This window comes from Microcebus murinus, chromosome 4 (genome assembly GCF_040939455.1).
Source record: "Microcebus murinus isolate Inina chromosome 4, M.murinus_Inina_mat1.0, whole genome shotgun sequence".
Classification (NCBI taxonomy): Eukaryota; Metazoa; Chordata; class Mammalia; order Primates; family Cheirogaleidae; genus Microcebus; species Microcebus murinus.
In genome coordinates this window covers 51,810,562-51,838,308 of record NC_134107.1, presented here as the reverse complement: position 1 = coordinate 51,838,308, position 27,747 = coordinate 51,810,562, and the positions used below count along the sequence as shown (strand labels likewise).

Sequence of the window (27,747 nt, the reverse complement as noted above, 5' to 3'; positions counted from 1 at the left end):
CCAGGAGTGGCCACAGGGTAGGTGCTGGAGGGAGGGTTCTAAGAACCACACCTGGGCTTTGGCTACTGTGGATTGGAGAATGCCTTTCCTACTAGTATAGAGTTCTCACATCCTCCAGAAGCTTGTAATTAAGTTTAGATTAACATACAAAAAAGACACATTTATACAGCTAGCAAATGTTTGGAGAAGCCAGCTGTTAATCCTTCACTGTGTCTTCAGTTAGTTGTGTGATCTCAGGAAATTCTCCTCGTGATATGTTAAGTACTAAGATGTGTTTTCATTAAAAATTCAACTTGAGTTAATTACTTAGCCTTTGAAAATGTTAGAACATATATGACAAAGTGTTAATATAAAGTACTACAATAAGAAAGACAGTAGAAGTAAATGTAAATGCCAATTATACCCATGACAACTGTCCAATAATATGAATCAAAACAACAAAACCACATTAACAAACATTAAATATCCACTGATGTCCAGAATTCACAGTGTGCTCTAATCCACTGCTAGTGAGAATGTAAACTGTTTTTCTGGAGGGCAGTTTAATAGTTTACATCCTTTGACCTTGTCATTCCCACTCCACGGACGTAGCCTAAAGAAGAAAAAAAAAAAAAACAGGGAGAGGTAAAAATATTCATTGCGGGTTTATTTACAACAGAAAAATTGGCAGAAACTTGTGTGTGCAATAAAGGACGAAATTAAATCACAGATTCACCGATAACTAGGGGAATTTTTTTCTCAAATTACATTTAAGTTTGCAGCCAGCCCGGCCAATCGGTTTGGCCAACGCGTGCACACGTGCTGGCGAACAAAAATAAACACGGAGGTCGCGTGGTGAGCACTTGTTTTGTGCTAGGGTCGACTGCCCCGTTGTTTCTATTTACCACAGACAAGTCTCCGGCGGGCTGCCGAGGGGACCGCCGGCCTAAGGGAGCTCACCTTGCTGTGGCTGTGGCCGCACCCGCCCCTAGCAGCCACCCCGGGGGAAAAACTGAGGCTCAGAGGCGGCCCCCACAGCTGGCGTCCTAGCTTCGAGAACTCGCGTGTCCGTCCTCTCGCTGACTTCGTTGTCCGGCCTAAGCATATTGGCTCGCACGGTTCAGAAAGATCGTGAGGCCCACGTCACCATTCCCAGCTCAGACCTCGACCTGGGAACGTGACTGCCACCCGCCACGCCCACAAAGCCCCAGCGGCCCGCCCCAAAGGGACCAGGGGCAGGAGGTGGCCGCTGGGGGCAGTGGACGAAGGCCACGCGGTCCCCGGCTCGTCCTGGCTCGCAGGGACCCGAAGGCGCTCCCGGTCTGCCCCGCTTCAAACCCCGGGGCGCCGGAGGAGTGGCGATGAGGCCCCGTCCGAGCCGAAGTTCGGTTCGGCTTTGGCAAACCCAGCTCCCTTCGCCCCTCCCAGAAGGCCTGCTGGACTCCCGAGCCCAGCCCCGTCCGGGCGGTGTCGGGTCGGGCCTCCATCCGCCCGGGCTCGCTCATAGGCCCGTGGCGCCGTAGCCCGCCCAGGCCTGCTCGGCGCGAGTCGAGGGCGGAGCCTGCTGGTTCGCGCCAAAATCGCGTAGCTGGTCCCTCCCCCGCGGGCTACGTCGCGCCCTCCTGTTTTTTCAAACCCCGGGCTGTGTGTGGATTGGTGGGCTGGGCACTCACGTGGTTAACGGTCGCGGGAAGCCGCAGAGCCCGAACCTGTAGCTGGGTCTGCGGACACCTCAGCTTCGGCGCCCGGGCCGCCCCGCCTCTGCCGGACAGGCCGCACTGCCGCCTCAGCCGGCCCAGCCGCCCGCAGCACCCCGGGGCCGCACTCCGCCGCCGCGCAGGCCAGCCGCAGCCGCGACCCGGCGCGCCCAGTCGCACGTGGCGGACCCGCCCCCTGGGCCAGCAGTGTCCTGGCCTCCGCGGGCCCCCGCTCTCCAGTCCTCTGACCCGGCCCCAGGACCGCGATGAGCTTCCTCAGCCGGCAGCAGCCGCCGCCGCCCCGCCGCGCCAGGGCCGCCTGCACATTGCGGCAGAAACTGATTTTCTCGCCCTGCAGCGACTGTGAGGAAGAAGAAGAGGAAGAGGAGGAGGAAGGCAGCGGCCACAGTACCGGGGAGGACTCGGCCTTTCAGGAGCCCGACTCGCCGCTGCCTCCCGCGAGGAGCCCCGCCGAGCCCGGGCCCGAGCGCCGCCGCTCACCCGGCCCGACCCCCGGCAGCCCCGGGGAGCTGGAGGAGGACATGGTGCTGCGGGACGCCTGCCCAGGCGTGGACGGGACGGGCGGCGGGGCCGAGGGCGACTCGTGGGAGGAGGAGGGCTTCGGCTCCTCGTCGCCCGTCAAGTCGCCGGCTGCTGCCTATTTCCTGGGCAGCTCGTTCTCGCCAGTGCGCTGCGGCGGCCCGGGGGACACGTCGCCGCGGGGCTGCAGGGCGGGCGAGGGCCCCTGCTCGCCGCTGCCTGACCACCCGGGCACCCCGCCGCACAAGACCTTCCGCAAGCTGCGGCTCTTCGACACGCCGCACACGCCCAAGGTGAGAGGGCGGGCGGGGGTCCGAGCGGCCCGGGGCCCGAGCCCACAGCCCGCGCCGGCCGGGCCTTTTAAAAAGGCGGCGGCGCGCTCGGCCTCGGCGCCGCCGCCGGGGTTCGGTTACATAACCGCCCGGCCGCACCCCCGCTCGCTTTCCTGCGCCGCCACCAAAAGTTGGCAGCCCCTCTTTTTGGCCCTGCCCAGAAGTTGTCCGTTAAGATTATGTAACTGAACAATGGGCCTCGTCTGGAACTTCTTCATCTTACAAAGGGGCCGATCGGCCAGTCCAGGTGGCTGACGATTTGCCGCCTGTTGAGTCGGGGCCGCCCCGAGCGCGGCCCGTAACGTGGTTTGCGAGGATGCTGCAGGGCGCCGGCCTGGCCACTGACACTCCCGAGCCATATGGTGCCTTTTAAACCCAGTGATCGGGCCTGTAATTTGGGCGGCGCAGGCAAAAGTTCTGCTTGGAAAGAAAAGTCCTGTGCTTATCGTTTGGTGTCGTGTGGCGTTATGGGGGGAAAGTTTGAGGTGTGGAGGGAGACTGCGCCTCAACTTGGGAGTGAAGGCTGGCCTGCCAAGCGTATACAGTCTTAGACTCATAAATAAGTCAAGGTAGCACTTAAGCCTCTTTCCGGACGTAGTATTGGTAAGCGTTTGTTTGTATCCTTGGTTTTGCAGTGCCCCAGTTTGGTCGGCCTACCTGTGATGATTAGGAACATCCTACTTTGATAAGGTATCTTAAAGACATAGGTGTTCAGCACCTGTTTTTTGAATAGCCAGTGAGTACTATGCAGATTACTATTTCTAAAACTTTAGAAGTCACAGGAGACAGTTCGAGAATTTAAAACAAGAATAGCACTTTTAAGATTAATATGGAAAACTTACATTTAAAGTGAATTTTTTGTTTTCTAGGCACTGTGTGAGTCGTAAAACTGGGGAATTTATGTGCCTTTGTGCATTACCGTTTATTAGCCAACTTGCCCAAGGCAAAATCCCTCTGGAAATGAGGGGAGGAGTCCAGTGGAGGTGGCTTTCAAAGCCCTATTTAGCTGGGGGAGGAGAGGGAAGCTTTTATGGGGCTCTCTGACTGCTTTCTATTTTTGGATGAGTTGAAAGGGTTTGTTTGTTAACTTTTAGCCACTAGAGTGGACTTAGTTTTAGTCATCATTCAGCATTCATATTCTTTCTTAGGTTAGAGACAGATTTTACTTGGCTATCTTTTTCAGAAAAGGTAGTATCCAGCTTCAGACTTCCTAAATTAGCCACTGTTTATTTAGCACAAACTGTAACAAAGGCTGTGTGTTTCGTTGATCTACACATTCAGCCACATAAAAGGCTTTTTGAAGGTTAGATTGAGAAGGTTGACTATTTGTAGGACTTGGGTCCTAAAAATTTTATTTTTCCTTCCCTAGAGTTTGCTCTCCAAAGCTCGAGGAATAGATTCCAGTTCTGTTAAACTCCGAGGTGGTTCTCTCTTCATGGATACAGAAAAATCAGGAAAAAGGGAATTTGATGTGCGACAGACCCCTCAAGTGAATATTAATCCTTTTACTCCGGACTCTGTGTTGCTTCATTCCTCAGGACAGTGTCGCCGAAGAAAGAGAACATATTGGAATGAGTAAGTCATTTATTCAAGTTTGGTTCCCCCATACAACCCAAGAGTGGTTTTGTATACTTATCAAAATTTAGTTTCTACTGAATAGCATGGATATTTTTGCTTCTAAATTTTTTCTTTTACTACCACCTGCCTAGCTCTCAAGAGATAGGTGGGAAGTAATTGGCTGTGGGAAAGGAGTAGTGTGAGAGATGAACGAATAAAAAACCCCTAGATATCTTATAGGAAATCTGGTGTCAAAAATGAGGCAAACAGAAAGTTATTTAGAAAAGCTTTAATTTTGGTATGTGTGGTGGTACAAGCTTTTGTTTATTGGGCTTATCTTAGCAAGGACAACATTTTCATCAGCTGGATTGTATCTTGTGATTATAAAATTAAATGCGTTCTTTTCCGTTTTTATCCATTAAAAGTCAATTTCACTATCAGATAAAGTTTTGGAACTCAAGTTGATGTATCTGTCAGATATATTAATGGAAAAATACATACTTTTTCAGTTCCTGTGGTGAAGACATGGAAGCTAGTGATTGTGAGTTTGAAGATGAAACAAGACCTGCTAAGGTAAATTAGCTTTTTATTGTCTTTTTATTATTTCCAAAACTTAATTTTCTAACTCTTAACAAATTGTGATATATGTATGATAAACATAAGTAGAATGATTTTTAGATTTCACACATAGTCCTATCACCATAGCTAAAAATCATTTTTATGTCTTTGTATTATGTATGTGGATACACTTTTTGTTACAGAGAATTACAATTACTGAAAGCAATATGAAGTCACGGTATACAACAGAATTTCATGAGTTAGAGAAAATTGGCTCAGGAGAATTTGGTTCTGTGTTTAAGTGTGTGAAGAGGCTGGATGGATGCATTTATGCCATTAAACGATCGAAAAAGCCATTGGCCGGCTCTGTTGATGAGTATGTATTAAACATTTTGTCTTTTGCTCTTTTGTCCCGTGCTGTTACAAACATAGGTTTTAGGTGGTCAAACACTGAATTTAATTCTCTAACTTTTGAGAAGTCATAATGATTTAACGAGTCCCTTTTCATTTTATGCCATTTAGTTCTTTTCTTCTTTTTTTTTCCCTCAAAGTATTATGGGGGTACAAACACTTTGGTCACATAAACTGCCTTGCACTCCCCAACAAGCATGCCCATCCCCCAGATAGGTACACCACATCGCTTAGGTGTGGATTTACCCATACCATCCTCACTGCACCACGTGCCCAACACCCTATGAATGTTACTTCCCATCATTAGTTCTTATTGATAAATAATATGAATAGTCTTATTTTAGAGCTTAAATTAAATTTCTTATTTCTAGTCAGCTTCCATGAATTCACAGTAAAATGGAGTTTAATCTTACCTGAGTCCTCTGCCAGCAAGGTTTCTTCTTCCTGGCAAATCTTTAATGGAAAATCTCATACTAGTCTTAACCTCTACTCTTTCGTAAGCAAGTTGTTATTTAGCATAATGATAGCTACAAAAGTCAAGTTTATTGTATGAAATTTCAGATGAATTAATTCATTTGAGGCTTGGATAAAAATGACTTACCCATCCTATTAATCTTGTTTTTCCTAGGCAGAATGCTTTGAGAGAAGTATATGCTCATGCAGTGCTTGGACAGCATTCTCATGTAGTGCGATATTTCTCTGCGTGGGCAGAAGATGATCATATGCTTATACAGAATGAATATTGTAATGGTGAGTAGTACTGTAATGGTTTTCTTATAAACTTGTAAGCTTGAAAGAATGGACATTGAGGAAGCATTTGCTCTATTTCTGTTTATTTTATCTCTTATAAATTCAAAGATCGAGGCCTCACATGAATTTCAAGTGCAAATAAAGATTAAAAATGTGTCACTTTTGAAGCACTTTTAAATACCTCAATAATAGAATTTTGTATACTGTTTATATGCCTGTCAGTCAAACAGAGCTTCTTGAGAGGACACCGGCCTTGCCATATATATTTTGGTATCCTAGCACCTAGCATATTGTAGGGGGGGGGGGATATAGTAGTTAAAAAGATGTTTTGTTGAATGGATTCTCCCTGCATCTAGCCTTTTCTTTCCATTTCATTTTGTATGCTTCTGATACTGATGCTGGTTACTCAGTTTTCTGTTGATCTAAATTCAGCCATTTCTTTAAAGCATTCTATAATCCTACCCCATTCCTATCTATCTAACCTAGTTTGCCACTAGAATCCACTAATGCTTCTCTATTAAGGAAGTTATACTTTTTCAGTTCTTTAGCATGTCCTCTCACCCTCTTCTCTCCCCTAAAAGAAACAACAGCATGTATAGGTTCAACTTTGGATGTCTCTGTATAGCTTTCAAATTTCAATAAGTCCTTCAGGGGGCAACTTGTATCCCTCTTTTTCATTAGACTTTTACCAAAATCCTGTTCTGAATTCTAATACTTTTACACATCTGTTGTTATTACCCATCTTTATAAAGATATAAATCTTTATATATAATAGATTATTTCTATTTCTTTATATCTTCTGTGAATGTAGACAATTTATAATTTAGGGAACACTTGAGAGGAGATAGCAAAAATTTATTTTTGTTTTTGCCTTATATAAAGAAGACCAGTCATCTCATAACTCATGAATAAATAAGGGTAGGTAAGGACTCAGGTTCTCTATATTTAAAAACAATCAACAAAATGGAAGTAAAAGGTCCATTTCTGAAACCTAAGTCCTCATTAAGTTATGAGTTCATTAGTTTACACTTCAAAGAATTTAAGAGTCTAGTATACAGCATTGCTGCTAGTTTGTTTCACACAGCTCTGGAAATGTTTCTATTCATACCATCAAAATATTTATGTAGCTGTCTCCCATGATCTTGTGGACTATTCTGTTTCTTAGCCTTCATTTTTCAGCTACTGCATTTAATATAGAACAACCATATATCATCTCTATTACATATTTGCTAGATGCCATCTCCTTTTAGTTTTTTTCTTCCTTCCTCTCGCCTTGTTGGGTGGTTCTCTTAAGAGTATTTCAGTAGCAGTTCAGGAATCACAGATATGTAACAAACAACCTACCAAATGCATGGTTTGTAGATGATTTTGAGAAGACTTTCTTGGCCTGGGAGATGAGGAGGAGTGAGTAGTAATCTTGCTAATCTCTCAGATACAAAAACTTTGTCTTATAATAAAGTTTGATTATAAAATATAATTTATTATTTTGGAACAGTATAAAACACTTAAAAATATAGGTCTTGGCTGGGCATGGTGGCTCGCACCTGTAATCCCAGCACTTTGGGAGGCTGAGGCAGGAGGATCACTTGAGGCCAGATGATGGAGACCAGCCTGGGCAAAATAATGAGACCCCATCTCTACAAAAGAATTGAGATAATTTAAAAATTGGCCAGACATGGTGGTATGCACCTGTAGTCTCAACTCTTTGGGAGGCTAAGGCAAGAAGGATAGCTTTTGAGCTTATGAGTTCAAGGCTACAGTGAGTTGTGATCGTGTGATTGTACTCCAGACTGGGTGACAAAGCAAACCCTGTCTCTAAAAAAAAATTATATATACATATTTTTTATATATATTTGTAAATATTTTAAAAATAAATAGACCTGTTTGAAAGAGGACTGCCACTTTGTTTAGTTGTTTGTCCTACTTAGAGAAAAGAAAATAAGGCTATCTAGATACATTTGTTAGCTCTTCCTTATCTGTTTCCCTTTTTCGCCATTCCTTTCTCCACATAAAGCTTTGAGTATACTAATAGGGCTGATCTTTAGATCTTTTCTATAGTTTCACTGGGAAAGGATTCTGTTATTTATTTGTACATGTTGATTAACTGATTACCCTTTATATTGTGACTGAGTTTCCTTATCTCAAGTAGTCATTTGTATTATAAGCCTTTTATCTTTGTTTGGTGATACATTGAAATTTCTAACCTGAATAAACAAGTGTAGAAAAATGTTGATGGATAAGCTGGGTGTGGTGATGTGTACCTGTAGTCACAGCTACTGGGGAGGCTGAGATGGGAAGATCACTTGAGCCCAGGAGTTTAAGACCAGCCTGGGCAACATAATGAGACCCTCTCTAAAAAAAAGAAAAGAAAAGAAAAATGGTGATAGATAATGGAAGAGAACCTGAAATGTCAGATAAATGTTTTACTCTTTTCACTTCTCTTTGCCCTTCTAGCAATGAGATAGAAGGAACTGGCCCAGCTGTGGTTGCTGGACCTTCTAAAAACAGAAGTAGCCATAGTGTTTTTTACCAAATTTGACTTAGGCTTTAGCTTGCCTTGTCAGGCTTATTGGTTTGCTCCCTTCTAAAGCCTTCTTTTTATTTCCCCCCAGTTCAAGATTTGTACAAGTTAAGGATGGAGAACATACTTAAGACTAAGATATCCAGATGTATGTTTTTATTTTAAAAACTCCTTTTCTGACTAATATATCATTGACTTTCCTGACTTTATTATTCCTAAACTTTAAACAGAACATTTTTTTAAAACAACTTCTTATTGCCTGTAAAATATAAACTTACACAGTTTTTAAAAATTTAGGCAACCGAGCACAGTGGCTCACACCTGTAATCCTAGCACTCTGGGAGGCCGAGGCGGGCGCATAGCTCAAGGTCAGGAGCTCAAGACCAGCCTGAACAAGAGGAAAACCTTGTCTCTACTAAAAATAGGAAAATTAGCCAGGCTTCGTGACACGCACCTGTAGTCCCAGATACTCAGGAGACTGAGGCAGGAGGATTGCTTGAGCCTGGGAGTTTGAGGTTGCAGTGAGCTATGATGACACCCCTGCACTGTAGCCAGGGCAACAGAGCAAGACTGTTTCAAAAAGAAAAGAAAAAAAAAAGACAACAATGACAAAATATATGTATATAAAATAGTTGGCCAGGCGTGGTGGCTCATGCCTGTAATCCTAGCACTTTTGGAGGCCAGGAATTCGAGACCAGCCTGAGCAAGAGTGAGACCCATCTCTACAAAAAGTAGAAAAATTAGCCAGGCTTGGTGGCACACGCCTATAGCCCCAGCTACTTAGGGAGGCCGAGGTAGGTTCTCTTAAGCCCTGGAATTTGAGGTTGCAGTGAGCTATGAGAGATACCACTGTACTCTAGCCTGAGGCACAGAGTGAGACCCTGTCTCAAAAATAAGTAAATAGAGGGAGAGTAGGGGATGGGTATATACATACATAATGAGTGTGATTCGTACCATCTGGGGGATGGATGGACACGCTTGAAGCTCGGCCTGGCAGGAGGAGCAAGGGCAATATACATAACCTAAACACTTGTACCCCCATAATATGCTGAAATAATAAAAAATAATAAGTAAAAATTAACTGGTTTGACCAATTTTATAAAAGCAGATTATCTTCCCATTGATAGTAAAAGTAGTATTCTAATCAGTATACTAAGATACTGATTTTTACCTATAAAATTTATAGACTATTGTCAAGAGTGAGAGGAAACAGGTATTCTCATATATTAATAGTGAGTGTATAAATTGGTACACGCTTCTCAGTGGGTACAATGTGTATGTGTGTATGTAACACACAGTATGCATGCATATGTTACAAATGTACATACCCATTTACCCATCACTTTTGTTTCTAAGAGATATACTAACTAAATATATAATGTATAAGGTTATTCATTAGACCATAGTATATAATAGCAAAGGCTTGGAAATAATTTTAAAATGTCCATCAATTAGGGGATTGGTTAATGCATTATGATTTAATTATAGAACAATTCTATAGAGATAAGAAATAAGTAGTCGTTGTATATTGGTATAGAATGATCTTCAAGATAATGGACATGCTATCATTTGTGTAAAAAGGAGTTGAAAAGAATGCACAAGAAACTGAACTGGGCACAGTGGTATGCACCTGTAGTCCCAGCTGAGGCAGCAGGATTGCTAAGAATATTTCAGAAAGAAGAAAATACTAATTTTTCCTGTCTTTGTTAGGTGGAAGTTTAGCTGATGCTATAAGTGAAAACTACAGAAGTATGACTTACTTTACAGAAGTAGATTTGAAGGATCTCCTTTTGCAAGTTGGCCGGGGCTTGAGGTATATTCATTCGATGTCTTTGGTGCACATGGATATAAAACCTAGTAAGTATTACAGATGCTCTCACCTGTGTTCTTTGGGGTTATAGAGAATAAATCACTTCATTGTAACAATATAAAAACATGTATATACCGTGTTTCCCCCAAAATAAGACAGGGTCTTATATTTATTTTTCCTTAAGAAGACACCCTAGGGCTTATTTTCAGGGGATGTGTTATTTTTTTTAAGTACGGTTCAACAATCTACATTTATTCAAATATAGTTAAGTTGTCATTTTCTGGAACATCATCATAACTCTCCAAACCCCGAATTCCATCCTGAATTTCTTGCAACTCTATTTCCTTTAGAACCGTTGGCCCCAATTTCTCATGTTGAGCAATAGAGCTCTCATGGGGCAGATGAGAAGGGCTGCTCGTCTTCTTTACCGCTCCGCGATGAAATGCATGGGTTGTGCAGATACGCTGCGTAGCCTTGCCCATCACTAGGTCTTATTTTCAGGGTAGGGCTTCTATTGCGCAAATACTTAGAAATCCTGCTAGGGCTTATTTTATGGTTAGGTCTTATTTTCAGGAAAACACGGTATTTTCATTTTTAGTTTTTAAATGCCTTTGACCCACTTTCAGTATTGTTTTATGATTTCCATTTATTTGCCTCTTCCCTTGGGTTATTTCCCCCAAAATTTGAGATAATAAATTCATTTTTATTAAAAACTGGAAAAAATTTGCTGCATTTTCTAGAAACTGCATAGCCTCAAAGTGGGACCCTGATGGGGAAACTAAAAACTTGTGTTAAAGGCTGAGTGAGGTGGTTCACGCCTATAATCCGAGCACTTTGGGAGGCCAAGGCTGGAGTATTGTTTGAGGCTGGAAGTTCAAGATCAGCCTGAGAAAAAATAGAAAAATTAGCCAGACATGGTGGCACAAGCTTGTAGTATCAGCTGGGGAGGCTGAGGCAGGAGGATCACTTGAGCCCAGGAGTTTGAGGTTGTAGTAGGCTATGATGATGCCACTGTATTCTAGCCCAGGTGACAGAGTGAGACTCTGTCTCAAAACAAAAACTTGTGTTTAAAGCTCCACTATTCTGTTATACCAGACTATATCAAGATTTTCCTCATTGACCCAGGTCCTTAACAGTTGATTTGTTCAAATTAGTATCTGTGTAAGGGCCATGCATTGCATCTGGTTATATCCATTTTTCTTTTTAAGGTTTCACCCTTTCCCTACTTTTTACTTATTTGATTTGATTTTTTAATATTTTTTAATTTAATTTAATTTTTTTGAGACAATATCCCTTGTGCCATTAGCTAGAGTGCAGTGGTACCATTGTAGCTCACAGCAACCTCAAACTCCTGAGCTCAAGCAATCCTCCTGCCTCAGCCTTCTGAATAGCTGGCACCACAGGCAACTGCCACTGTACCTGACTAATTTTTCTATTTTTGGTAGAGATGGAGTCTGGCCCTTGCTCAGTCTGGTCTCAAAATCCTGACCTCAAGCAGTCCTCTTGATTTGGCCTCCCAGAGTGCTAGGATTACAGGCATGAGCCACCATGCCTAGCTTCCTTACTTTTTAAAAATAATAGACTTCTCTTGCAAGATGTCCCTTCTTCTGGATTTAACTGGTTGCTTCTTTGTATCATTTAGTTTGTTCCTTCCCCCCTTATATTTCCTATAAATTGAAAGTTATATCTAAGAGTTGATGCATTCAAATTAAACATTTTAGGCTGGGTAAATTTAATGTGGTTTCTTTTTTAATCTTTGGAAATATTTGTTGATTTATAAGAATTTTAGTCATTTTACACAACTTAATTCTGTGAGTTATGTATAGAATTTCTTACCTGTACATTAACAACTCACTAAAGTTTTGATTTTCAAAAGGAAAATACAGGCTGGGCACAGTGGCTCACGCCTGTAGTCCTAGCTCTCTGGGAGGCCAAGGCGTGCGGATTGCTCGAGATCAGGAGTTCAAAACCAGCCTGAGCAAGAGTGAGACCCCCGCCTCTACTATAAATAGAAAGAAATTAATTGGCCAACTAACATATATATAAAAAATTAGCCGGGCATGGTGGCACATGCCTGTAGTCCCAGCTACTCGGGAGGCTGAGGCAGGAGGATCGCTTGAGCCCAGGAGTTTGAGGTTGCTGTGAGTGAGGCTGACGCCACGGCACTCACTCTAGCCTGAGCAACAAAGCAAGACTCTGTCTCAAAAAAAAAAAAAAAAGGAAAATACATTTGGATTTATAGAACTAAATATGAATTAGTAAGGTTTGGCTATACTGACTCATATCTTGTATAAAGTGTCAGACATATAAGTATACTCTTATAAAGTTGAAAATATTAAGGGATGTGAAGTTTAAAAATCATCATATTCATAAAAGACACAACAAAATAAGTTGTCCTATGAATAAAACAAAACTGGAGGCTAGGTGTGGTGGCTCACGCCTATAATCCTAGCATTCTGGGAGGCCGAGGCAGGAGGATCGCTCAAAGTCAGGAGTTCGAAACCAGCCTGAGCAAGAGCGAGACCCTGTCTCTACTATAAATAGAAAGAAATTAATTGGCCAACTAAAAATATATAGAAAAGGCCGGGCGCTGTGGCTCACGCCTGTAATCCTAGCTCTTGGGAGGCCGAGGCGGGCGGATTGCTCAAGGTCAGGAGTTCAAAACCAGCCTGAGCCAGAGCGAGACCCTGTCTCTACTATAAATAGAAAGAAATTAATTGGCCAACTGATATATATATAAAAAATTAGCTGGGCATGGTGGCGCATGCCTGTAGTCCCAGCTACCCGGGAGGCTGAGGCAGAAGGATCACTCAAGCCCAGGAGTTTGAGGTTGCTGTGAGCTAGGACGCCACGGCACTCACTCTAGCCTGGGCAACAAAGCGAGACTCTGTCTCAAAAAAAAAAAAAAAAAAAAAATATATAGAAAAATTAGCCAGGCATGGTGGTACATGCCTGTAGTCCCAGCTACTCGGGAGGCTGAGGCAGAAGGATGGCTTGAGCCCAGGAGTTTGAGGTTGCTGTGAGCTAGGCTAATGCCACGGCACTGTGTAGCCTGGTCAATGGAGCAAATTCTGTCTCAAAAAAAAAAAAAGAAAAATTAATTGGCCAACTAAAAATATATAGAAAAAATTAGCCGGGCATGGTGGCACATGCCTGTAGTCCCAGCTACTTGGGTGGCTGAGGCAGAGGATTGCTTGAGCCCAGGAGTTTGAGGTTGTTCTGAGCTAAGCTGACGCCATGGCACTCTAGCCTGGGCAAGAGTGAGACTGTCTCAAAAAAAATAAAATAAAATAAAAATAACTGGATAGATGATTTCAATAAATATAACATTTATAAATTCAACACTATATTGATAAAACTATTAAAGTGAAGTATACCACCAAAGCTTATGTAGATCATGAGTTTACTTGAGTTTGAAGAAAATGATAATGTGTCTACAGTAGGAAATAGTGAATCACAAAGCCATATTGGGATGTGGATACTGTATGATCAGCCCTACTCACTGTCTAAATGATTCATTGTTTTCATACTAGCCTTGTAGCACTAGATTAAAATTTGTGCTTTGCCAGCATCATAAATTACTATGTTATCACCTTTTGTATTTTTAAGTTAATAAAAGTGCTAAAGATCAATATGTAGATCACAAGGGTTTAATGTAGTTGCAAGTATTTAGGGATTAATACTAGGCTAAAAAGTATATTCCTAGAAAATATAACCCTGGCCCCCATTCCCTTAGATTCTTATTCTTGTGGTTTGGGATAGAACATGAGAATGTGCATTTTGAAAAGCTTTCTGGGTGATTCTGGCATATGACTTTGCTTGTGGACTCTGGTTATACTGTTAATTGTTAGTTTGGCTTACACGATTAACTGTTTGACAGGTAATATTTTCATATCTCGAACCTCAATCCCAAATGCTGCCTCTGAAGAAGGAGATGAAGATGACTGGGCATCCAACAAAGTTATGTTTAAAATAGGTAAGAAAGAAAGATAACTAAATTATTACCTTAAGATAAAATAAAGAGAGAAGGCTTTTATTTTAACTCTTCTTTTTTTTTTTTTTTTTATTCTATTTTCCTGAAAATTTGTATGTTGAAAATATTTTAACTCTTGACTACTTTTTTTCAATACTTCTAGGGGATCTTGGGCATGTAACAAGGATCTCTAGTCCTCAAGTTGAAGAAGGCGATAGTCGTTTTCTTGCAAATGAAGTTTTACAGGAGGTAATTCTTCTTTTTTAATAATACTGTTTCCTTTGTACCATTTATCAGTTGATAGAAGAATATACGTTAATGACTAGTAAAATGGAAATATAAAATAGGAAGTCTAAACCATAAGCTAGGAGTGTTCAATCTAACAGAAGTCATGAAGGCAGGCCTGGCATGATGGCTCACACCTGTAATCCCAGCACTTTGGGAAGCTGAGGCAGGAAGGTCACTTGAGGCCAGGAGTTCAAGATCATCCTGGGCAACATAGTGAGACTCTGTCTCTACCAAAATAAAAATTCATGAAGGCTTGGCCAGGCATGGTGGCTCATGCCTGTAATCCTAGCACTCTGGGAGGCCGAGGTGGGCGGGTCGCTCGAGGTCAGGAGTTCGAAACCAGCCTGAGCGAGACCGTGTCTCTATTAAAAATAGAAAGAAATTAATTGGCCAACTAAAAATATATATACAAAAAGTTAGCCGGGCATGGTGGCGCATGCCTGTAGTCCCAGCTACTCAGGAGGCTGTGGCAGAAGGATTGCTTAAGCCCAGGAGTTTGAGGTTGCTGTGAGCTAGGCTGATGCCATGGCACTCACTCTAGCCTGGGCACAAAGTGAAACTCTGTCTCAAAAAAAAAAAAAAAAAAAAAAAAATTCATGAAGGCAAAGATTTATAATGGAGTTGTGGTAAAAGAGATGTTCCCATACACTAGTGCTAGAACTTTAAAATGACATAGTCTTTTTGGAGATCAAAGTATTATTATCTATCATCAGTTAAAAATTATGTACCTGTCAGCTTAGAATTTTCACTTTTAGGAGTCTCTCCTATAGAAATATTCATATGCAAACACAAATTGAGAACCATGTAAATAAGTGTTTACTGGTAAGATAATGATTAAGTAAATTATGGCACGTAGTTTTTTTTTTTGTTTTTTTTTTTTTGTTGTTGTTGGAAAGTGGACTTGAATATGGCACGTAGTTTTAAAAGAGTGTGACAAAATATTTCTTGATAAGAGTTTTGAATTAAAATAGAATAAGTAGAACAATATAAAGTGTAATTGTATGGTATCATTACGCTTATTATATATACATTTGTCTGCTTTATTATATATTTGTAACTTGTCCATGTGTGACAAGTGGATTTTGTGTTTGCATATGAATCCTTAGAGGGATAGGAGTTTCTTTTTGAGAGTTGAATTGCACTAGTGAAAAAGAAGGAGGAAATTTGTTTTAGATTTGTATTTAAATTTTTCCCCTGTGAGTACATATACTTTGTAATTTGAAAAATAAAGAAATCTGTCCAAATTTAGCAGCCTATTCTTTGAATAGTTCCTAAACCTGAATGTGGCATTGAACATTTTAATTTAGTTCTGTTTTTCATCTAAATCATATTGAAGTAGAATCTTACTTTTATTTTGACTAGTTTTACATTCCCTTAAAATTTTTTTTTTTAATTTTACAGAATTATAACCATCTACCAAAAGCAGATATTTTTGCCCTTGCCCTCACAGTGGTCTGTGCTGCTGGTGCCGAACCTCTTCCCAGAAATGGAGACCAATGGCATGAAATAAGACAGGGTAGATTACCTCGGATACCACAAGTGCTTTCTCAAGAATTTACAGAGTTGCTAAAAGTGAGCATTTTATATATGAGGCACTTTATTGACATGGTTCAGTATTTTACTAAATTGTATGTCTTTACCTTAATTTTCCTTCTCTTTAAGGTTATGATTCATCCAGATCCAGAGAGAAGACCTTCAGCAATGGCACTGGTAAAGCATTCAGTATTGCTCTCTGCTTCTAGAAAGAGTGCAGAACAATTAAGAATAGAATTGAATGCTGAAAAGTTCAAAAATTCACTTTTGCAGAAGTAAGTGAGGGTTTTTGTTTTTACTTCTCTTCAATTTTCAAATTCTAATGAGAGATGATTTAGACTTTCTTTCAACAGAGGATGTAGTAGTTTGATGTATTATTATACATTGAAAGCTTGGGGACTTCTGCCTTAAAATAATATTGACCTATTAAATTTGTATTGTTTCTAAACTTTGAGATTACAAACTTTAAAAATGTTAAGACTGTGGCGGGCACGGTGGCTCACGCCTGTAATCCTAGCACTCTGGGAGGTTGAGGTGGGCAGATTGCTCAAGGTCAGGAGTTTGAAACCAGCCTGAGCAAGAGCAACACCCTGTCTCTACTAAAAATAGAAACAAGTTAATTGGACAACTAAAAATATATAGAAAAAATTAGCCGGGCATGGTGGCACATGCCTATAGTCCCAGCTACTCAGGAGGCTGAGGCAGAAGGATTGCTTGAGCCCAGGAGTTTGAGGTTGCTGTGAGCTAGGCTGACGCCATGGCACTCTACCCCCGGTAACAGAGTGAGACTCTGCCTCCAAAAAAAAAAAAAAGGGTTAAGACTAGCATATGTTTACAAGTGGTGATAGTTCCCAAATCCTAAATCATAGGAAAAGCTAAGTGAGCCTGTACCAGTTTTTTCTTCCCAGATTCTCATGAAAATTTTTTCTTGCAATACTCTATTCTACTTACTTTATGAAACAATGAAATAAATGTCATTTAGGTTAGTAGATGATTTTCATATTTAACCTGAATGACTTGACATTTTTGGAAAGCTAGTTGCAATGATAAATATTATCAAAAAGAAAAATATTGGAGAGTATTAAGTAACCATAGGTCACATTCAAACAGGCCCAGCCTGTTTGAATAAAATTTTCCTTTATTTTTCCTTTCCTTTTCCTTTATTTTTCCTTTCCTCAGTGCATTTTAGAATACTGATAGCATGTAGATACCTCCCAATTGATAATATAATTTGTGTTTGTCCTCTTAAGATCTCTTCCTAGGATTAATACAGTAGGTGAAAAGTCTTGTTTTCTATTTTTATGTTCTTAGAGAACTCAAGAAAGCCCAGATGGCAAAAGCTGCAGCTGAAGAAAGAGCACTCTTCACTGACCGGATGGCCACTAGGTCCACCACCCAGAGTAATAGAACATCTCGACTTATTGGAAAGAAAATGAACCGCTCTGTCAGCCTTACTATATACTGAACTACTCATTTCCCACCTCCCCCGAAAAACTGTGACAAGAGGAAGCTAGGTTGAAATCACTGCTAGAATCCAGTTTGCAATTACTTTTTTGATTGGTGTCAGTAGTTCTACTGAAATACCCTTTAGGACTTTTATTTGTGAATTACAGTTGAAAGCTGTATTTTGACCATTGCTGTATCAGGCTTTCGTCTAGTCTTACAGGTCTGTCTTTTGTAGGATGTCAGTCACTGTTGGATGTTACACTAGCCTTTCCAGGGTTAACCACTGTGGTGGTGTGCTGCTTATGGTTTGCTGTTGCATTGTAATAAAAGGTATCTTTCCATGTAGTGACCTGTAGAAAGGACTCGAGGGCTTTATTACAAACATATTCTCCCTTCGAAAAGGGAAATGCTAAAAGACTCCGTACTGCTCAGCCTTCAGTGTACCTGTGTGTCAATCTTATATTTCTTTCTTTTTAATTGTGAATTATACTTGTATATTGAACTGGGAGCACTTTGTAGGCATTGCATGAACCACGGGATGATAATTCTGTGGAAGTATTGCCTTGTGAATTTGCTGCTATTTTAGTTTTGTCTTTGCTGTAAAATTGTAGCATTAAAACAATCATTGTTGTTAATAGGCTTTCTTTTTGAAATAATTATGTGAAATGTATAGCTGCTCTTGATGAAAAGCAGTTATTAGCCCTTTTTTCTTTGAACTTTGAAGCTAGTGTGTTGGAAGAATGCACCTCCCCCCCAGTGCTGTATTAATGTAGTATAATTATTACTGGTTTTGTAATTTTTCTGGTAATGTCCTTCCCTCTTTAAAAATGTCTGCTCCCTCCCAAGTTTTGTACTTGATTGTATTCTTAGTCTGTTTTTAAATGTTTTGCCCAGTTTCTCTTTGATATTTGTGTATATAACCTGATCTTGGTGAAACTGTACATAGCTGTTTGAAATGCCAGAATGACTTCTGACATTCCAAGTTTTTCACAAAATATATTTTATCTACAATTAGCCATTTGACTAATAATACTGGCTAACATGTTACAAAAAAATAGAATTTGTCTATTTTCTCATTAATTTTGCTTTAAAACATGTTTGCACTTGTCTTTGACTTGTGTTTTATTAACATTGATTGGCATATTAAAAGTCACTCTGAGCTTACCTTATTTGTCTAAATGCTTGTGGTGCCTGTTTTCTACTATTTTGTCTCCATTATCACTACATTATAAAATGTAGAATATAATGTTTATATATAAAGTACTAAAAGCAGAGGGCACATTTTTGATAGAATATGAAACATTGACTTATTAATTAAGAGATTGATCCACATTAGTTGCATTTTGGGATTCAAGAAAAATTTGCCTACTTTTGTCATTTTAAATATTTAATATTTTTATATCACATTGCATATTATGCATCTGATTTGCTAGAAATGTGGTATAAGGTAATTTAAAACAGCTTCAGGTTAGTAAGTGAATATAATAGATATGACTCATAACTTTATAATTTGGACTGAGTCACAAAAGAGCTTAAAATTGGGGCGAGTTTTAACTCTCACAAAATGAGACTGCGTTTTAAGAATTAAGAGTACAAATTGAAATGATAAATGGCGCTAATTCTGTGACATCTTTTTTCTGATGTAAATTTGGAACCAGAGCAAGCAGTAAAGGTCTTTGAACAGATAAAAATGCATATTCCAAGATCATTGTGTTTTGATTATGGGTACATTGTTAAGGTTTATTTCTTTCTGCTACCAAACATTTCTAACAAGCTTGATTATTTTAGCTTTTTAGCCTGTGGCATCTTAAGCAAAATTTAGAGGTGTGAGATGAATTAGTGCAGACAGGAATTAGATATAAAAGCTGATACATATGAGTGACAAAACCTAACTAAAAAGCTGCATGGACTGTAGCAAGTAACATACTTTTCAGTAGCCATTGAAGAAAAAACTACAAAAAGAGTATGATAATTGGTGTTCATTATGATTGCTCTAAATCGCTAAGGTGCGTTTTTCTAGTGCACTAGCTTCAAAGAAAAATTCAGATGTTTTTCATCACAAAGAAAAATTCAGATGTAGTAAATTTTTCACATACTGTTAAATAATATTAGATTGAGGAAAAAAGCTGATATCTGATGTTCAAAGAAGGAATTCTTAGGCCATCTGATAGCTAATATGAGAGTTGAACTCTATTCAACAAGAAGAGGTGCTTCTCGTGAGTGCCTTCTATATGCTAACTGGTAGATCAAAGCCAGTAAGAATCATCAGTCTTTGCCCCCTAGGGCCTCAGGATAAAATAGAGGGGACCCATGTAAATACATAATGACAGTAAAATATAAGTGCCATGTAGAAGGATTGTGCAAGGTAGAGTGATGGTTCAAAAGACCATACATATGGGGAAATACTGGTGGTAGACTGGAGAATGAATGCAGGGAATTATGTTCAGACTGCTTTCAAGGTCATTGTAATAATGCAGGTGAGAGGAGAGCCTGAACCAGGACCCTGCTGTGCATAGGAACAACAAGATGGGGATTTCGTTAGATAGGATAGGAATGCTGCATCTTGAACAGTTTTTGTTTTTAAACAAAGAATGAGAACTTGCTAGCATGACATCAGGGGTAGGGGAAGCTACAAGTGCTAATGTTGAAGCATTGAAGAATTTTCTAGCAAATGTAATTAAAATACAGAGGTCTATTACTATTTGGGACAGGTATTTACCAATGATAAAACTGTATTTTTGGAAAGCTGACTTTGGTAAGGAAGAAAAATTGACTATGCACTTGGGTAGGAGGAATCATATTGCAGTTGACTGCAAATTGAAACTGTTGCCTTAACTTTATCCTGCCAGGATTACAAGAGCAGTACCCTTTAATTAATGAACTAATGTCTTTTAAAGAACCAATTCTCAAGCTTCGATTTTCACTCCACTTTGTTCCAGAGGTCAAGAAATGATAGCATTTAAAAAATCTTAACAGCTAGCTGGCTTTGGGTAATGTTCCAGGCTGTCTTCTGATCCTTAAGAAGCAGCGAGTAGTTTTTCTTCTTCCCCAATTCACCTCCACAAAGCATCTCGCTGACTTTAGCCAATAGATTAAGTAAGTTGTTGCATTTTTACAGTATTTTTATTTGTGAAATTTTCAAAGGCCAATTAAAGCAATCAACAAGGAGGATGGATCAAAAAAGAATTTTGGAAGTGTTTTGGATATGTGAAAATCATAAGTAAAGCCTGGAACTAGGAATTTGGAGAAAACTGCCTCATTCAGTGTTTTTGAAGGCATTTGTATAACTGTAAAAAGCATCATTGAAACTGATTGACTTTGCAGAGTGAGTGGATCTAGAAGTTTCTCCTGCAAACCTGGTTGTATTGTTAGAAATTTCTCAGAAGCTCAGCAAAGTAGATTTTTATAAAAATGGAAGAGTAAGACATCATTGAAATTATCCCTCTCCCAGCATTTAGCTTTCAAAAACTTTGAGAGGTATTCATCTGAATATCATTGAACTTTTTTTTTCTTTGTGGCAGATGACCCTAATTTTCAATGCAGTTCAAAGGTCTCTGGAGTAAGGAAAAATATCTATGTATGCTCTAGGAAGATTTACCAGGAAAAGATGGCATGTTCTGTCCAAACTTCATTAAACTAAGAGTTAAGAACCCTCGGCCAATCCAGCCCATGAAGACAAATACCTCAAAAGGAACATTTATATCATATTTCATATTGTTTAGTTTTATATAGTTAATAAACATTTTGAAGAGCATGTATTTGTTTTGAGGTTTGACATTCTTATGGTACAAAATGGGTTTCCAGGCCTGGAATTCCAATTTCAATTTATGCCTACTCATTTGTTACAGAAATGGGAAATACAGATACTGTACAACTACTCAATTTAGTATGATTATCCATGAGGGGAGTCACCTTTTCGTAGGTGACAGTAGGGAGACTGAAGGAAGTTAATTTAGGAACTCAGTTTAGTATGTGGCAGAGCCAGACTTTCAAGTCAGATCTCATAGCAAAGAATTGTGCTTCTTCCAGACACACAAAAGTTGAGGACAAATACTAATTAAAGGACACAGTTCAGGCAGCAAAGGAGAGTTAAGAAGGAACAATCTGAAAATTAAGAAAATTGGAAGGAATCTGAGAGAAATTTGAAGGAGAAGTTGATTGACTATACAGAAGATTAAGAAATGACTCAAAGCTCTGTGAAGGCATCTAGAATTCATTAGGAGATCTTTGGTAAGCAGTGTCAGTAAAGGGGAAACAAAACCCAGGTTACAGTGGTTTGAAATGTAAACAGTAGATGAGGCTATAGAGACAGCAAATACAAATCATTTTCAAGAAGCAAAGCTAGAAAAGGGAGAAGGGAGGAGAGGGCTATCGTTAGTGGGGAATCTTCTTTGGCTTTTGTTGTTTTTGCTATCATTCTTTCTTTTTCTTTTTTTGATACAGAGTCTCACTTTCTTGCCCAGGCTAGAGTGAGTGCCATGGTGTCATCCTGGCTCACAGCAACCTCAATCTCCTGGGCTCAGTGATCCTACTGCCTCAGCCTCCCAAGTAGCTGGGACTATGCCCACCATGCCCAGCTAATTTTTTATATATATATTTTTAGTTGGTCAATTAATTTCTTTCTATTTATGGTAGAGACGAGGTCTCGCTCAGGCTGGTTTCGAACTCCTGACCTCAAGCAATCTGCCCGCCTTGGCCTCCCAGAGTGCTAGGATTACAGGCGTGAGCCACTGCTCCGGCCGCTATCATAATTTCTTACACATAATGACATCTAATCTTCATAAGAACTCTGACAAAACTCCCATCTTATAAATGATATTTAGAGATGCAAAATAAGTTTCCCTGATTACATAGCTACAGAGTCTGGGATACAAAACTAAAGTGTTTGGCTGAACCACTAGCCAAAGTTGTAGTCAGTCCTCTGATTGTGGAGCAGAGGAGGAATGAGGGTGGGTGAGACAAGTTTGGAAGTGCTTTGGAGAATGTAAAAAATGGGAGAGAGGGGAATTCCAGGGTGATGACCTGTCCTCTGAAGTTGGAATTGAGTCCCATGAACTGGAAGTGTCGCAGGGGCCTAAGGACAGAGGCACTTGTATGGAAGGAAAGCCATGTCATTCCACTGCCCTCTTTCCTTCTGAATGAGGTTGTTAAGAAGTCTTCAGGGCACGCTATATGGCTATTTAAAACAGTGTTTTAAGGAGTTTTTATGACTTAGAGAAATGCATGTGCTATAATAAAACAATCAGCAAGTTGAGCCTGGCACAGTGGTTCATGCCTGTAATCCCAGCACTTTGGGAGGGTGGGGCGATAGGATCCCTGGAGGCCAGGAGTTTGAGACCAGCCTGGACAACATAGTGAGACCCCTGTCTCTAGAAAAAAAAGATAGCTGGGCATGGTAGTGTGCACCTCAGGAAGCTGAGGCAGGAGACTCTCCTGGCTTGAGCCAGGAGTTTGAGGTTACAGAGAGCTATGATGGGACCACTCTAGCCTGGGTGCCCAAGCAAGACCTTGTCTCAAAAAAACAAACAAACAAAAAACAAACGGTGGCTCACACCTGTAATCCTAGCACTCTGGGAGGCCGAGCTGGGTGGATTGCTCAAGGTCAGGAGTTCGAAACCAGCCTGAGCGAGACCCTGTCTCTACTAAAAATAGAAAGAAATTAATTGACCAACTAAAAGTATATATACAAAAAATTAGCCGGGCATGGTGGTACATGCCTGTAGTCCCAGCTACTCGGGAGGCTGAGGCAGGAGGATCGCTTGAGCTCAGGAGTTTGAGGTTGCTGTGAGCTAGGCTGACGCCACGGCACTCACTCTAGCCTGGGCAACAAAAGTGAGACTCTGTCTCAAAAAAAAAAAAAAAAAAAAAAATCAGCAAGCAAAACTATACAGACGGAATTTTTCTTAAAGCTTAAACAAAAGAATGAAAGTCTAACAGGGACTATTGTTTAAGTGGTGGGATCATAGGAGGTTTCTGTTCCTTTTTAAATTTTTTATAGTTTAAACAATAAGCCTTTATTTTGTAAACAGAAAAAATAAACTTAAAAATATTTGAAGTTATTAACATATGTAGTCAATAGAAATTGGGCAAGTCACCTAGCTTACAAAGATTTATCCAATAATTATGCCTGTATTTCCCCCAAATTTCTGATAAATGGAGACCACTCCCTTAACTACAGGGGCACCTATATTATCTAGGGTAGGCCAAATGGAGTTTTTCCTGGAACCTTGTAGATACTCCAATTGCTGTGCTAGCAAAGATGGGGAAGCCAATCTTCCCACTGCTTAGCAAAAGGATATTTGCGGAAGTAAATGAACTAACACGGAAGCAGAGTTGAGAATGAAGAGAGCAAGATCTGAGAGTGTCTCAGTCCCTGAAACTAATCTTGGTTTGGTTCCATGAGTCTGTATGTACATTCATATTTTTAGCCTAAGCTATTTTGTTGTGAGTCAGTTGTTTGAAATTAAAAGAGCTCGCTAGGCCGGGCGCTGTGGCTCACGCCTGTAATCCTAGCTCTTGGGAGGCCGAGGCGGGCGGATTGCTCAAGGTCAGGAGTTCAAAACCAGCCTGAGCAAGAGCGAGACCCGTCTCTACTATAAATAGAAAGAAATTAATTGGCCAACTGATATATATATAAAAAATTAGCCGGGCATGGTGGCGCATGCCTGTAGTCCCAGCTACCTGGGAGGCTGAGGCTTAAGGATCACTTGAGCCCAGGAGTTTGAGGTTGCTGTGAGCTAGGCTGACGCCACGGCACTCACTCTAGCCTGGGCAACAAAGCGAGACTCTGTCTCAAAAAAAAAAAAAAAAAAAAAGAGCTCACTGAATGCAATGTATTTCTCTAAACTGGCAGCCATGAATTAAATCTTCTAGATAGTGTATGACTGAGAAATGTATGCCAAAGATCTGAGGGTTCCTGGTTCACTCCTTGATTGAAGTTCCTGCTGTATCAACAATGGCATGTGGGTTCCTCAAAGAACACCCAAGCCAAAAAAAAAAAAAAAAAAAATGGCATGTGGGGTAATGGGGAGGGGGGATAAAATGAGGATGGTTAATGGGTACAAAAATATAGTTAGATAGAATGAACAATATTTGATAGCACAACAAAGTGACTATAATCAACAATAAGTTAGAGTATACTTTGAAATAACTAAAAGAGTGGAATTGGAATGTTCCTCATACAAACAAATGATAAATGACAGAGGTGATGTATACCCCAATTACCCTGATTTGATTAATTCATATTATATGCCTGTATCAAAACATCGCATGCAACTTATAAAGATATACAACTACTATGTACCCATAATTAATTTTTTTAATTTAAAAAAACAAAAAAATTTTTTAAACGGCACATGATAGCATCAGACCCCATAGCATCTCCCCCAGCCTGCCTCATTTTCCTTGTTATGTGTAGTTATAGCATCTATTTTCTAGTGACTACTTTGTGCAAAGCACCAGGCGTAGCAGTCGCAGAAAGAATTTTACTGATAGACCTTGACCACAGCTAAAGAGACTCATGCAGCCAGGTGATTTGGACGATGAAATGTGCGATTTGTTTTTCTGTCTATCACACTCTATTGCGTGACTGTCAAATAAGCTATTTTTGAAGAAAGAAGCTGGAGATAAAAACTAGTGAGAAATCTTAAATTTGTAGCTGATGCGTGAATTTGGAAAAAGGTGGTGTTTTAAGCCTTCTCATTCTGAGGGATGGAGTAAATACTGAAGCTGGGGAAGGCAGAGAAGCTGGCTCCACTTGTTCTTCCCAGTTAGATTCCTGGCTCCCACACTGAATGCACCAAAGCATGGAGTGGAATCACATCTGTGTTTACCTTCTTGATTGCATTCTTTGGTTCATTTTTTCTTGAGACAGATTCTCACTCTGTCACCCTGGGTAGAGTGCAGTGCATCATCATAACTCACTGCAACCTGAAACTCGTGAGCTCAAGCAATCCTCCCATCTCGGCCTCCCAGAGTGCTAGGACTACAGGCATGAGCCATTATGCCTGACCTGGTTCATTTTTTCAATCATTTATTTTGAGGACTTGCACTGTGCTGGGGTTACTAGATAGTGCCAGACACTGAAATACAAATACAAACAAGATAATTCTTCCTCCCTCTCCATTGTATGCAGTTTAGTAGAGGACCAACTAACTATAATAAAGTAAGATAAGTGCTCTTTTTTTTTAATTTCAAAATTCTTTTATTGACATAAAAATGAAAATGTAAATAAATTGGCACCAAATATTCCACTTAAATGCATATAAAATATTAGGGTCAAAAACCTATTTTATCCCTCTTTGCTGTTTTTCCCCCTTCTGCCCACTTTCCTGGGTGTTGGGGGGGCTCGCTGACAACAGTCACAAATCCAGCGACCTGATGGAATAGCACCAAGGCCCACACAAAAAGTATGATAACTTCTGTCACACACATCACAGAACATCATTTCTTCTTCATGGTGGGGTTGTCCACATATAATGCATGTTTTACATTCCATACATTGCCATGGGTAGGTCTTAATCATAGAAACAAGCTCCATGGTCATATCCAGGCAAGAGGATGGCCACTGTTATCACATCGGGAGCAGTGTATAAGTGATTCAGCCTTTCCTTTCTTGTTGGACTCCTTACCCTTCAGACAAATTCCACATATAGCATTTGGAATGACCTTTGGCTTGTTCCCAGGAACTGATTTGGACAGTACAGAGCGTTTGGAACCATCTTTTCTCAGAGTAGCAGCTTTGTCTTTAGATTTCTGTCTTCCCTGGAAGGAATCCTCCTGGCTGTCAGGAGGGCTTTCGCCTTCGGATACATTGCCAGAGGAGCTGTCTGAAGTGCCTTTACTCTTGCGTTTCTCGTCCCCGAGACCATCTTCCACGTCGTCTGAATCACCATAGCTGTCCAGAGCAGGCAGCTCGGGATCCAGAGGGGGCTCGTACAGGGCTGGGCTCAGCGGCAAATACCGCAGCTCATCTGGTGAGTACCTCTTGTAATATTCCTGGAACTGTCCGGGGATGAGAGCCACTGGGTAAGAACTGACCTTTGTTCGCTCTGTCGGCAAAACTTTGTACTTCCCTCACGCCTGTAATCCTAGCACTTTGGGAGGCTGAGGCGGGCGGATTGCTCAAGGTCAGGAGTTCGAAACCAGCCTGAGCGAGACCCTGTCTCTACCAAAAATAGAAATAAATTAATTGACCAACTAAAAATATATATACAAAAAATTAAAAAAAAAAAAAAAAAAAAAAAAAAAAAAAACTTTGTACTTCCCTCGAGGCACCTGGATAACATGTGTCTGCAAGTCAAAATAAGCTCTTCTTTCTTCCATGCGTTCTCGGTTTAAATTGCTGTTAAATTCAGCTGCTTTTTTGGGCAGCTTTCTTAATATACTCAGGCACTTTGCTGGCTTCAACTTTCTGAGTATTCTGTTGTTGCATTTGAGAATACTCTTTATAATGGTCTGTGATTCGCTGCCGTTCTTTTTCTTGTAGAATAACAGAATATTCAGCAAGTTTGGCTGGATATTCCTTTATCATTAAATCTATCACTTCATCACTGCGCAATGCTGTTAAACCTAGAGTGCATTGAGTTTCTGTAATGACATTTAACTCTCTTAGGTAGAGTTTCTCCTTGTGAAACAAATCTCATCGCTCTGGATATTTCCGTTTAAAGGAGGTCACACCCAAATATTCACTGACTTGTTCTTGAAGCATATAGTATTCTCCTGTTTCATCTGGTGGCCATTTGTACTCTATCAAGTTTTCTGCTGGATAGTAACTAAAGCCAAGATCTTGACTTGAAGTTTCACAACTCCTAGAGCTATCTCCAGAGCCCATTCGCCTCCTTTTGGGTGGCTGGGTCCCATCATTTGAATTATCTTCATTATCATCCTTCGGGGACTGCGCTCCCGGATAAGTGCTCTTTTATGGCAACCATAGGTCACTATGGGGACCAAATGATAAGCCATTAATCCATTAGATAGAGAGGTGGATGTTGCTGTTCCCAGGAGAGGTGACACTTCATCCAGGGCTTGAAAGATAGGTAAGAGTTTGTCAAGTGGAAGAGTTTCCCAAGTAGAAGGAGCACCATAAACAAGGCACAGAGGAGAGAAACTGCACAGGGTACTAGGGCTGTAAGAGCACAGCATGTGTGTTAAAGGAAAGGGAAGCAAGCTGGTTCTGCATGATGACACTGGAAGCCAGTTTCACTCTGCCAGGTTCATGTTTTCCCTTTCTGGGTTTCAATTCTGCAATAGACAAACTGCTGAAAAATAAGCATTTCTGTTTATTCTCATTCAGACAATAGTTGAAAATAATGATGAAAAAGCAAATGAAAGAAAGAAATGTATATAAGAGG

The 27,747-nt window shown here is 40.5% G+C and overlaps 2 protein-coding genes across 3 annotated transcripts; one reads left to right on the top strand and one right to left on the bottom strand.

Annotated features, from left to right (window-relative positions):
* Positions 1–1,942: 1,942 nt before the first annotated feature.
* WEE1 (WEE1 G2 checkpoint kinase) lies at positions 1,943–17,747 on the top strand. Of its 2 annotated transcripts, none has more exons than XM_012784020.2 (11): positions 1,943–2,509; positions 3,918–4,123; positions 4,615–4,678; positions 4,867–5,039; positions 5,703–5,824; positions 10,056–10,202; positions 14,036–14,131; positions 14,292–14,377; positions 15,818–15,988; positions 16,079–16,224; positions 17,261–17,747. In XM_012784020.2, exons 1-11 carry the CDS (start codon positions 1,943–1,945, stop codon positions 17,412–17,414), a joined length of 1,932 nt encoding a protein of 643 aa, XP_012639474.1. In that variant the 3' UTR covers positions 17,415–17,747. The 2 variants fall into 2 exon arrangements, with proteins under 2 accessions (XP_012639474.1, XP_075858301.1); XM_076002186.1 differs by lacking the exon at positions 1,943–2,509 and adding an exon at positions 2,528–3,151.
* A 7,827-nt stretch (positions 17,748–25,574) lies between these two features.
* LOC105881978 (PHD finger protein 10-like) lies at positions 25,575–27,296 on the bottom strand. Its single transcript, XM_076002185.1, is given in 4 exon segments — positions 25,575–25,951; positions 25,954–26,464; positions 26,651–26,761; positions 26,763–27,296. Coding segments are annotated over 4 exon segments (1,353 nt in total). The 5' UTR covers positions 27,228–27,296; the 3' UTR covers positions 25,575–25,685.
* Positions 27,297–27,747: the final 451 nt, after the last annotated feature.

Excerpts from the sequence above, each read along its gene's own strand:
- WEE1 (XM_012784020.2), top strand. The coding sequence starts at position 1,943 with ATGAGCTTCCTCAGCCGGCAGCAGCCGCCGCCGCCCCGCCGCGCCAGG. Across the intron at positions 4,124-4,614 it reads AAGAGAACATATTGGAATGA|TTCCTGTGGTGAAGACATGG; the intron begins GTAAGTCATTTA and ends ATACTTTTTCAG. Across the intron at positions 4,679-4,866 it reads ATGAAACAAGACCTGCTAAG|AGAATTACAATTACTGAAAG; the intron begins GTAAATTAGCTT and ends TTTTTGTTACAG.